A 13,286-nucleotide genomic window follows, 5' to 3' on the forward strand; every position below is an offset into this window, starting at 1 on the left:
AAAAGTGTTCCACATCACTCAGAATCAGGGAAATACAAATCAAAACTACAGTGAGATACCATCTCACACCATTCAGAATGGCTAAAATTAACAAGTCAGGGAATGAAAGATGCTGGCAAATGCAGAGAAAGGGGAACCCTCCTACACTGTTGGTGGGAATGCAAGCTGGTGCAGCTGCTCTGGAAAACAGCACAAAGGTTCCTCAAAAAGTTGAAAATAGAGCTACCCTACAACCCAGCAATTGCACTACTAGGTATTTACCCTAAAGATACAAATGTAGTGATCCAAAGGGGCAAGTGCACCGAATGTTATAGCAGCAATGTCCACAACAGCCAAACTATGGAAAGGCCCAGATACCCATCGACAGATGAATGTATAAAGATGTGGTATATATACTCAATGGAATATTACTCAACCATCAAAAAGAATGAAATCTCACCATTTGCATGTGGATAGAACTAGATGGTATTAATGCTAAGTGAAATAAGTCAATCAGAGAAAGACAATTACCGTATGATCTCTCTGATATGAGGAATTTGAGAGGCAGGACAAAGGGTTGTGGAGGGTAGGGAAGGAAAAAATGAAACAAGATGGGATCAGGAGGGAGACAAACCATAAGAGACTCTTAATCTTACAAAACAAATTGAGGGTTGCTGGAGAGGAGGGAGGTGGGAGAGATAGGGTAGTTGGGTTATGGACATTGGGTAGGGTATGTGCTATGGTGAGTGCTGTGAAATGTGTAGGCCTGATGATTCCCAGACCCGTACCCCTGGGGCAAATAATACTTTATATGTTAATAAAATTTTAAAAAAATATATAACCAAAGCTGTTTGAAAAATGCCATCTTGGAATAAATATAGATTCAAGGATATGAAAAATAAAAATAAAAATAAAAAGATTCTGTTTCTCCCTCTCCCTCTGCCCTTCCCCCCCTTAAAAAAATCTTTAAAAAACAATGAAATAAAAATTCAAAAAACATAAAACACAAAAGAATTTATAAATAAGTAGAATCAACAATTTAAAAAGTAAGAGTATTGGATATAAGGTCAATATGCAGAGAACAATCATATTTCTATGTATCAGAAACAAATAAAAAAAGCATTCTTTAAAACATACCAATTTAAAACAGCAAGCAACCTCAACTACCTAAGAATAAATCTAGTAAAAGATATGTGAGGGCGCCTGGGTGGCTCAGTGGGTTAAGCCGCTGCCTTCGGCTCAGGTCATGATCTCAGGGTCCTGGGATCGAGTCCCGCATCAGGCTCTCTGCTCAGCGGGGAGCCTGCTTCCTCCTCTCTCTCTCTCTGCCTGCCTCTCTGCCTACTTGTAATCTCTCTCTGTCAAATAAATAAATAAAATCTTAAAAAAAAAAAAAAGATATGTGAGACCTCTATATAGAAAACTATAAAATATGCCAAAAACCATAAGATGCCTAAGAATAAACCCTAAGCAAAGAGGTAAAAGATCTTGGGGTCCCTGGCTGGCTCAGTTGGTTGAGCACCTGACTCTTGGTTTCGGGCTCAGGTCATGAGCTCAGGGCCCTGGGATCAAGCCCCACGCTCGGTTCCACACTCAGCAGGGAGCCTACTTCAGATTCTCTCCCTCACCCCCTGCTCCTCCACTGGCTTGCACTCTCTCTCTCCAAAATAAATAACATCATATCTAGAACACTTTAAAAACTCTATAAGAAAAAGTTGACAATCCTTTTCTTGGGAGACACATAGTCAATAAATATATGAAGAGATGCTGAACCACATAAGTAATCAGCAAAATGAAACTAAAAATCACACAGCCATTAAACAAACACTCACTAGAATAGTTAAAATTTAAAAGACTGGCAACACCAGTACCAATTGTTAGCCACTCCAAATCTGTCTTTACCATTTTTTTTTTAATTTCCTATAGCACTTATCACTTGACCACCTTCTTACAACACATAAATAGTTATTGATTTTTAGTGAACAGGTGGCCCAACTAGGTCAAGGAAAGTGAATTATGGAACTTTCTGGAACTATGGATAAAGAGATCTGTTCTTTGAGGTAAGGTTGCTTAATAGAAGCTGCTCTATTGGCCATTTTGGTGTTATCCAGTGTACAGGAAAGCACAGCTAAGAGATCAGTCTTAAAAAAAAACATTTGAGGGGCACCTGGGTGGCTCAATGGGTTAAAGCCTCTGCCTTCGGCTCAGGTCATGATCCCAGGGTCCTGGGATCAAGACCTACATCAGCCTCTCTGCTCAGCATGGAGCCTGCTTCCCCCTCTCTCCCTGCCTGCCTCTCTGCCTACTTGTGATCTGTCAAATAAATAAATAAAATTTTAAAAAAATATATTTGAACAGCTGTATCTGATTTAGTTACCCCCGAAGCTACAACCCTGGAATTTTAATTATGTAAGCCAATCAATTTCCTTTTTCCCTTAAATCAGTTTAAGTTGTGTTTCTGTACTCATGAATTAAAGAAGATTCTTCACTATTATAATGTTATAACAACAACAAAAAAAATAGATTGAAAATCTTTAATCTATTAATATAGATTAAAATAGATTGAAAATCTATTAATCATTGAAAACTGTATTTATGAATAATTTATGTCAATGGCAAAAAAAAAACGGATACAAAAATGTTCTTTAATACACTGGCTTTGGAAAAACTTTGTATAAAAAACGACTTGAGGGTACCTGGATGGCTCAGGCAGTTAAAGCATCCAACCCTTGATTTTGGCTCAGGTCACAATCTCACGGTCTTGGGATCAAGCCTCACATCAGTGGAAAGTCTGCTTGTCTCCCTCTCTCTCTAACCATCCCTCCTGCTCAAGCTTCCTCTCTTTCTCTTTCTCTCTCAAAATAAAATAAATCTTAAAAAAAAAACTTGAATATTTGGAACTATGAAAAGACTGTCTTTAGAAAATGATTTTTCTCTTCTTTGTAATTTTGTATTTTCCAAAGTTTCCATAGTGTTTTATAGTTTTAACACTTTGTATTGAGATATAATTTAAACACCACCAGAAAATTCACCCCTTTAAACTGTATAATTTAGCAATTTCTAGTATAGTCACAAGTTGTGTAACCATCACCATCACCTAATTACAGAACATTCTCATCATCCTAGTAAAAAACCATGACAACCAGGAATCAACTTCCTATTTCTATGAATTTACCTCTCCTGGACATTCCAAATAGAAGCATACAAAACATGGGCTTCTGTGTCTTACTTCTTTCACTTAGTAAAATGCATTCAAGGGTCATCCATCTTGTAACATGAATCAGTACTTCATTCCTGGTTTATGACAAGACTCTTCCATTATATGGATATACCTCTCTCATTAACCCATTCATCCACTGATAGGCATGTGAGTTGTTTTCACTTTGGGGCTATTATGAATAATGCCGCTATGAACATTCATGTACAACTTTTCATGGAGACATATAACTTCAGTTCTCTAGGAGTGAGATGACTAGTTGAGTGCATTCACTTTTTCTTTTTAAGTTCATTTACTTTTATAACTTGTTTTTAAAAACACAGAGAATTGTTTCTTTGCGGAAAATGTTGAATGTCAGTGCCACCAAACTCAGCCACACAAATTCCTTCTCCTGCCACAGAAAACAAGGTACTGTGTTAGGGAAGACAACCATAGGAAAAGAACAAAGACCACTAACTCTTTGACAAGTATCAGTGACCACCAGGCATTTATGAAAGAGAGCAAGCCTTAATCACATTCTTACCAAGATGTTGGGGTAAATTCATCAATCAAATAGGGCTGTAAGCTTTTAAAATTCCTGTACTTATAGACAAGGTTAAAATAAAGACAATACTTCCATGAATGTTCACATTTTTTCCACCCTTTTCTCTTATCACAGTTTTCCGATGACAGCTAGATTTTATCACTTGAATTAGACCACCATTTCACAAACTCAACCAGCATCAATAACTTAAATATTTACTACACTGATGCAGAAAATTGTAATATTAGGAAATGCTGATAATTAAGAGGACCTTCCTTCTGCCTTCAGGGGAAAAAGTAGTTAAATCATAAGGAAAGCAAATCACTTAAAAATCTTAACTCCAGGCCAAATATTTATCTTATTCTTCTCACTGTCTTGAAGCCATGAAGTAGATCTCCCCGCACACACAGCCGTGTACTTAATGAACAGTGACAGCTGCTTCTATTCTTATCATTAATGTTATTATTAATATTAAATTGGTTATACCATTGTTATCCTTAGATAGACAGTTAACTATAGGGAAAAATTTGCATTTCACAAGGCATACAGTGATCCTGCTCTTCTTATTCCCACCCCTGTTTTGAAATAAAGGGATTCTGGGGCGCTTGGGTGGCTCAATTGGTAAAGCAACTGCCTTCGGCTCAGGTCATGATCCTGGAGTCCTGGGATCAGGTCCCGCATCAGCTCCCTGCTTGGCAGGGAGTCTGCTTCTCCCACTGACCTCTCTCCTCTCATGCTCTCTCTCTCATCCTCTCTCTCAAATAAATAAAATCTTTAAAAAAGAAAGAAAGAAAGAAAGGGATTCTACCATAAACCTTGGTGTAGGAAACCAAAATATCCAGGCAGTTATATCATACATGTTCAAAATAAAAACGATCTGGTCATTTTGGTTCATTATCCACACTTACTTAGGAAATCATCATATCCCCTTTGGTGTATCAACAGGAAATGACCCATTTTAATATCAAAGATTAAAACAGTTTTATATTACAACATGTTATAGAAGGAGGAGCATCACTTATGGAAAGCATTATAAGCACTGGGTCCATATAGAGCAGGGGAAAGGGGGTTTATCTGGACTTTTGTATGTGAAATACCAAGAAGTCAACATGCTTGTTGTATTTAAATGCATCACTGCCCATCACTACTAAAATGAAAGCTCAGTTATTCAGTGTAAAATAGTGAAATCTAAATTCTTTAGAATTCTAAGCAAATGTATCTATGGGAATCAGACATTGAGTCCCAAAACATCTAACCTCTGGAGAAATAACCATTCAGTCAAATTCTGAGTAATGTCTACGTCATAATATAATGTATGATGAGAATGATAATTCTGATCCATTGTCCTTTCTTAATTCAACAAAAAAAAAATTCTGTTCCATTTAGTTAAGTCTTATTGCCAAGGTGATAATTGAATTCCCGAGGTTAAGAGGCATTCATCCCATTTTCTCTGAAATACAAAACTGTGGCTGGTTTTAAAGAGACAAACTCTAAAATACATAGGAAGGCTGCATTCACAAATTCGCAAATTGAATTAGGTGCTTGTGAACACATTTTTCTGAAAAGACACAAATGCCATTCCTTTTATCAGTCAAGTAAATTTAGACCCTAAACGATTATCAGCCCCTGGTACTTATCAACCCCTGATCCCGTGCCAGCCAGCCATTCCTCTCCATCTCCTTATACTGGTCCCATGCACCCTTAGACTCTCCCATACACCCAAACTCCATGCATTTACCACTTTGTGCTTTTAAGTTCTGGTAAAAAAGATAATAATGGGTAGATGAAAACACAGTTGAAATAAAGAAAAATCAAGGTATTTCAAAATAAAAGGGCAAAATAATAGCATTTTTACTCGACACTTGGGAATCAGAATCCATGGAAAAATATCCAATACCGACAACACACTCTTTTTGTAGATAGACATATATAAATATATGCAGATGCGTATGTGTATCTCCATCTGTATTCTCCTTCTCTAGCTATGTCAGACAAGTGCCTGGCTCTGGAGAAAACCTTATTCAAAACCAGTCTATTCAATGACCTTCTCCCCCCCTTTCCCAATGGACCATTATATCATCATGATATTTAAGCAACATCCTGTTTGATATACATTAGATTGAAACCTTGTTTAGTAAACAGCAAGAATAATAATTTGGGGATAACAAACAGTAATATAATAAAACAAGAGGAAGAAAATGTGGTATTTATTTTTAATAATGAACAGAAGAATGGCATTTAAGCCATTAATTTTATTATCTGAAACTAATCAAGCCCTGAAAATTGCTTTATGAAAACAGACATATCTTAATTTGGAATTTTAAAAAACTGTAAAAGGTATCACTTTCTAAAATGTGACAGGGTAGGGGCGCCTGGGTGGCTTAGTGGGTTAAGCCGCTGCCTTCGGCTCAGGTCATGATCTCAGGGTCCCGGGATCGAGTCCCGCATCGGGCTCTCTGCTCAACAGGGAGCCTGCTTCCTCCTCTCTCTCTCTGCCTGCCTCTCTGCCTACTTGTAATCTCTCTCTGTCAAATAAATAAATAAAATCTTTAAAATAAATAAATAAATAAAATGTGACAGGGTAAAGGAACAAAGTAAGGCAACTAACTATCATGTGCACTTGAAAAGCTCTCACACGCATTTTTATCAAAACATCATTGGTGTCTCTATTTGCCATACCTGAACACACTGTTCTGCCATGCTGCATGTTAATAAAGAATAAAAAAAAAAAATGAGGACATGTTAGCAGAATAAAACTAAAACTACTGCAGGGAGAATTTAAAAAATTAATTCACAAGCTCTTATATATAGTATTAAACATGGATCAGTGATTTAACATTTTTAACTCAATTAACAAACCATGCAGTTCTTAGCTATGAATGGATGACTCATGAGACGGATTTAATTTGTTAAAATATTTTGTCCTTTTTAGATTTCAAAGCAAGTTGTAAGATCCTGTTACAAAAGTGTCCTTCTCTTAAGTCAATTCTTAATGCACTTATTAGAGTGACAAAGCATAAGAGAACAAAGATATGTCTTTTAGGTTGTGTCTATTTGATGCAATTCTAAAAATAAATATTTCAGTCATTATTTAGCATCAGGTAAAAACTACTGTCAAAATGAAGTACTACTTCAAACCCAAAATAGTAAAACTAAGTTTGTAACATCAGACATGTACTATACATTGCAACCAAAAAACTAGGAAACTGAACTGTTCATAGTTCTTAGTTGCAGTGCCATAAGCTTCCATTTAAAGCTTTGCAATATAGCCAAAAACACGACCACTGCTCAACTCCACTAACATTCCAGACACATGTGGCCAAAAACCTGACCCGCACTCCTGCACTTACTTCGCTTCTGGGACACAGCCTGCAAGCATGCAGTCACAATGTCGCAGTTTCTCTGTACTTTGTGCAGAAGCCTGTCTTTTTGCTTCAGCTGCCGAAGTAACTTTGCCGACTGAATGCCAATTCTGTACTTTAGCTCTTGAAGGATTGTCTTCAGTTCATTAGTGTCTATCAGTAAAGAAAAAGAAAGAGAAAAAGGAAAAAAAATAAATACCCAGAGAGGGACACAAATTCCAATGTAATGCTAATCATAGGATAAACACCTAGAACACTCATTTAAACCAGGTAATTCTGGGTTCTCTCACCCAGGATTACATGTATGTATTCAGCTAAGATATTCTTTTTATTTGTTTTTTAAGATTTTATTTATTTGAGACAGAGAAAGAGAAAGCAGGAGCAGGGGCGGGGCGGGACGGTGGGGGGGGGGTGTGCAGAGGGCGAGGAAGAAGCAGACTCTCTTAAGAGGGAGCTCAATGAGGGGGCTCGATCCCACCACCCTGAGATCACAGCCTGAGCCAAAAGCATACAGTTAATCCACTGAGCTATGCAGGTGCACCCAGCTGAGATATTCTGATCAAATAAGTCACTCACTCATTTCCTGCCCTGTCACTGAAACAAATACTGTAAGGTAAATTTTATCCCTGAGACTACTTGCAACATGTAAGCAAAGTCTCTTGTCATATTTAGCTCTGGTTTACCTTTCCTTGCCTGAAAATTGGCATGTATATTTTGTATCATTAAAGTTCAGCTCAGATGGTAAGCTTATAAGAATCTTTTGGGGGGGCGCCTGGGTGGCTCAATGGGTTAAAGTCTCTGCTTTCAGCTCAGGTCATGGTCCCAGGGTCCTGGAATCGAGCCCAGCATCGGGCTCTCTGCTCAGCAGGACGCCTGCTTCTGCCTCTCTCTCTGCCTGCCTCTCTACCTACTTGTGATCTCTGTCTATCAAATAAATAAATAAAATCTTTTAAAAAATAAAAAGAATCCTTTTGGGGCTATCACATCAATGATAAACCTAATTAGCTGATAACAAATGTTTTTAAAACCACTTACATGTTTGTACACGATCAGTTAAAAAAGTAAATAATAGAACCACATTTTTTTAACGTAGATGAATATAGCAATATTGGTTTTGTTTTAAATATACAATCTTCCAGTAGCTTGACTATTAGGTACAACATATTAGAAACTCAGCAATTTTTCAAATATGAGAGAAAATACATTTCCTTTCAATGGATAAAGTAAGGATAATTCCACGTTCATAAAATTAATATTAACAAAAGCTGTCTTTCCACAAGTGAAAAAAGATTTGGGGATCAGAACTATTGACAATCTTTATATGAATAATCATTACTATTGGGAGTTCTGTTTGTCACACTTTTTCTTTTAAAGAACTTATTTTTTATTTGATAGAGAGACAGACAAAAAGAGCACAAATGGGGGTAGCGGGCAGAGGAAGAAGCAGGCTCCCTGCTCAGCAGGGACACTAGGGCTAGATCCCAAGACCCTGGGATCAGGACCTGAACCAAAGGCAGATGCTTAATTGACTGAGCCACCCAGACGCCCCTGTTTGTCACTTGATATTATCATTAGTCACTATAGTGTGACTGCCAGTCAGGCAAGAAGCTTCCACTCAGCTTGGCATTAGCTAGGCTCTCATTAAAGGTCCTGTGTGAGATTTGGATCCATTCATTTTTAAAGGGATTTGGAGAAACTAGTGAGGACCAGAAGAGAACAAAGGAAGTGTTCAAAAGTAAAAATAAATAAATTTTAGAGGTCAAAGAAAATGAACTTTGGGGGTCTGTAAAACAGAAGTACAAGGGGGTCCTTTAACAGCAGTCTTATTTGACTACAACATGGAAAATGCATTTGATCTTAAAAAGAACTCCCTTTGGATCAAGCAACTACCTTTTTGATCTTAGGCAAGGTAGTGCTCTGAGTCTCACATTCTGCTTAGCATACAAGATTATTCGGAGAGACTAATGTCTAATGCTTAGCATACAAGATCATTCTAAGAGACTAATGTGAATAGTCTTTATAAACATCAATATAAATATAAATATAAATATAAATATAACATCAATATAAATAACACTAAAATAAGAATAAGGGAAGAGAACAAAGGCCGGTTATTTCTCTTACCTTGAGTTTAACATGGTGGTATCTAGTGGGAAGTAAGAGCATATTTAGGTTAAATGATATTTTTTGTGCTCTAAGGACAATTAAAAATGGAAACAAGCTACAAGAGACCAGAGAGCTCTTAGATCAAGTTCCTAGATTCTTTCCATTGAACAAAGAGTCTTTCTATCAATGTTTAAAATTTTTCCTTCCATAAAGAAAAAGGGTAGGAATATCATCTTCTTGAATTTACATTATAGATTTCTTCCAACAAACGATCATTTTTAGTGACTCTTAAGGTACCTACAGCTCTGTGACTCTCTGAATTACATGTATTGTCCAAAGGAGGAAAAAATCTCCAGAGTGAGTTTAGAAATTTCTACAGTAATATCTGCTGATACATAAGCATCCTGAAGACAGAAGGAAGCTCTCTTTTATCTTTGTATGTTCTACCACATCAGACACTTTTGCTGTTAAATGAGTGTTAAATAAATGAGTAAAAGTGAGACCACCAACTGACAAGCTGTGGATGACCTCCTCTCTAAGGCATTCTGGTATATACGATAATAATAAAAATCATATCTAACATTTGTTGAGTATTTTACACACATTAACTTATGTAATTATCACCACAGCCTTCTCTCCGGTTAGGTGTCATTATTATCTCCACTTGTAAGTGAGGAAAATGAGACACAGAAAGGTTAAAAATTTTGTCCGAAGTCACACAGCTAGTAATGAACAGTGGCAGTAATGAACAGTAATGAACAGAATTCCAGCATTCTGACCTCAAAGTCCACCACCTTTATAAAAATGCTGAGAATAGAGCCAAGATTTCCTGAGAAGTCATCACATCGCACATAAATAAAGGGCCCACACATGTTAAAGATCTTTAGATCAGTGCTCCAGCAAAATTCCTAATAGAAGACTGAATTATCACACCGGTTATCTATTTGCATTATATGAAATTCTTACTGAGCACTAGGTTAGCAGGGACACTTTTTGACCCTGAAAATATATCAAGTAATCTAATAAACTATAAAATTATTTATATAGGCAGCTGTTTTCACAGCTCTTTATTCTTAGTATTCTAATGATGTTCATCAATAAATGAGTGTCTGTGTGTAAGACCATTAGAATATGGCACTTTTGTTCATCCTAATAGGGTTGATTTAAAGGAAAGAAAAGGTTAGCAGGCAACTAACCAGGCAAGAAGACTGGAGACTTGGGAAAAAAAACAGACTCTTAGAGGTCTTATGAATTAATAGAGTGGTCACTGGTTTGAAATCCACATGCAAAGCTGTACTGTTACCTTTTCTTTATAATTTAGTTTGCCAAATTTCCTCTTCCAAAAGGAAATTACCAATCCCCAGAATTTGCTCAGTAATGAAAAAGCAAACAGCCTTGCAAAAACAGAAAGCCAAATCATAATTCTTCAAAATTGACTTTGTTGGATTCTGAAAGAACTACTGCCCTGCGGAACTCTTGGCATAAACAGACACTCAGAACAGCCAAATAACTGTATCAAATAAAATGGCCCTATTCCAGGCAAAGTCCCAGGCAGAGGGAGGAAGGTGGAAGCCATTTGTAACAATCAGATGGGAAAGAAAAAAAAAAGCTAGGAAGCCAAGAGGAAGTTGAAAACTGTTTACATAGATTTGAGAAAGCGAACAGATTTATTCCTTTTCTGCTGTGTGTTTTCCTCCTCAGCCCCTTCCCCACCCCCAGCCCCAACTACAATCAGGAGACAGGAGGCCATTCGACAGTATCCTCTCCTTCCACCCTCTTCTGGTAATTTAGCACGAGGATATTAATTCAAGAAATGTTATGGTGACTTAGCATCTGTTTTCCACATCCCACTTCTTTTGTAAATTGGAGTCTTGGTATACCTACAAAAAAGACAGTGTAGTAACTGTGTTAGTGCCTGAAAGGCAAACTATTACGCACAGTTGACAGGGGGAAGAAATCTCAATCAGGCCGTGGAGCCTCAGAGTCTGGTAACAAAAGAAATACCAAATTAGCCTCTACCCACCAAAAGGAAGGCCATTTTCAGGTCGACCTTTCCAACTGAAGGCACCAGCAGTCAAATCCTGTGATACTGCCAACACAGTGGGGCCCTCCAGTAATCCTCCACTGTAGGGGCGGGGGGGGGGGGGGGCGGAATTCGCCTAGTGAGCTTCCTGAAACCAGACAGGCGGGCAGAAATGGAATTCATTCGCTCTGCTTAGAAACTGCATTATCGAGTTATTCCGCCTCACTAGTGAAACACTATCCTAGTGCGTAGCCAGGGTAGGGCGGATTAGGGGAAGGGGGGAAAAAATCAGCCACAGGAGTCACCTCTCTTCTCCCGGCGCCCTCTAGGTAACTTCTGGTACACGTATCAGAAACTCCAAACCTGTCCTCACGGCTGTTCTGGGGAAATCAGAAGGTGGACGGCCTCTCCCTTTGGGCCTCCACGAACACGTGACCCGGCGCTAAGGTTCCACTGGACAACTCGAGAGGGAATGGGGGTCGAGGGGCAGTAAGAACCAAGTTTGGTCTAGAATTGGTAACACTGCGGGCACTAGCAGCAGGTCAGAGGAGACGCCGCAAACGTACTGAGCGCCCCGCGGCTCGGCCAGGTGCGCCCAGGTGAGCGCGGGGGCGCGGGCGGGCGCAGCGGGCGGGGCTCCAGGCAGCCCCCGAAGCCCCCGGCCCCGGCGCTCACCTTTCTGCCGCAGGTACTGCCTCTGGTGCCGCTGGCTCGGCCGCTCCTGCAGCTCCTGCAGCACGCGCGAGTCGCCGGCGCTGCCGCGGCCGCCCAGGAACACGTCGGAGCCGGAAGCCTCCGTCGAGCTGTCCAGGCTGTCGCGGCGCCGCTGGCGACCCCCGGGCCCGCGGCCCGCGCCCACCGCCTCCTCCTCCTCGGCGCAGCTGTACAGCTCGGTGAGCAGCCCGCTCACCAGGGACGCCGTGCGGCTGGTCCGGCCGTCCCGCGGCTCGCCGGACTCCGGGTCCTCCTCCGCCCCCCAGGAGTCCCGAGAGCCCCGAAGCCGCTCCGCCGACGGCGTCCCTTGCAGGCACGGGGCTCCGGGCACTCCGGGAACCGCTTCCTCCTCCGCGTCCTCCGGCCCTGCCCCCGGCTCCGGGCGCCCCATCCGGCCCCCGCCTGCGGGAAGGACCTCCATGGCCCGCGGCGTGCGATAGCCGGGCTCCTGCCGCTCCTCCCGCCCTGCGGCGCGGGCCAGTTCCGGGAGGAGGCGCGGCCTATTCGGCGCCTGGGGTGCCCTCGGCCGGGCGCCGCGCCAGCGGGCCCCAAATCCCTGGGACGCCTGACCTCCCGGCTTCGGGGACCCGAGCGGCGGCCCGCAGCTCCCGGCCTGGAGGGGCGGGGTGGGGGTGCGGCCACGCCTCCGGACTCCCTAGGGACACCTGCGGCAGGTGAGGCCCCACTTCGCCCGGGAGCGCTATCCGATCCGCGTTAAGGAGGAGGATGTGGCCAGAACACACCAGGATGAAGCCTTTAGCTGGAGGGGGTAGAACGCTCTGGCCGCCGCCACCTTCACTTTTAAGCACTTGATTTCAAGTCAGAAAGAGGGCAACTCCTGCATCCGATTCAGCCACCAGCTCGAAATGAGGCCTAGAGTTCTAAATACCACGCAGTCGGCCGAGGCCAGGAGCTCCCTTCTTGGCATAGTCCGGACACTATACCCAGCCCTTCCCACCTCCCCACCTGATCTGGGCGCCTTCAAGGCGCTCTTAGTTTCTGACAATAACCTTTTGGAAGAGTTGGCATATACTTGAGATTTAATAACGCTGTGAACTTTTATCCTTCAGTGAAAAGTGAAGTACTAGATTAAGATCAACTAATTCCCAGGTATGGGACCTAACAGAATGAGGCTTTTAATAACTGCCCATGAGATGACCAAACCAATAAATTGACATGGCTAATTCTGACAGTAAAATCAAAAGTTTTTGTGATATCCTGAAAGATGTATCTTTATATTAGATCTCAACTCTGAGATGCCTCTCCACTGTATTTTTGTGAATTTAATAACAATTTTCAGTTTTGAGCGCTTTTTGTGTGCCAGAAACTGTTCGTTCTTTGCACAATTTATCCTAGTTCTCA

At 40.9% G+C, this 13,286-nt stretch overlaps 1 protein-coding gene across 2 annotated transcripts in view; it reads right to left on the minus strand.

The window, feature by feature from the left end:
• Positions 1 to 12,534, minus strand: part of TBC1D30 (TBC1 domain family member 30) — an 82,017-nt gene extending 69,483 nt beyond the window's left edge. Inside the window, exons 1-2 of one of the 2 annotated variants that reach the window (XM_082738296.1) lie at positions 11,886 to 12,534; positions 7,070 to 7,234 (exon numbers count right to left, since the gene is read on the minus strand). In XM_082738296.1, coding sequence (XP_082594422.1) covers positions 7,070 to 7,234; positions 11,886 to 12,345 — 625 coding nt within the window. In that variant the 5' untranslated portion in view covers positions 12,346 to 12,534. The remainder of the gene's footprint in view (positions 1 to 7,069; positions 7,235 to 11,885) is intronic. The other variant, XM_082738295.1, reaches the window with a different exon arrangement.
• Between the last annotated feature and the right edge of the window lie 752 nt (positions 12,535 to 13,286).

The sequence above is a fragment of the Mustela nivalis genome, assembly GCF_964662115.1.
Source record: "Mustela nivalis genome assembly, chromosome: 7".
In the NCBI taxonomy this organism is placed as follows: Eukaryota; Metazoa; Chordata; class Mammalia; order Carnivora; family Mustelidae; genus Mustela; species Mustela nivalis.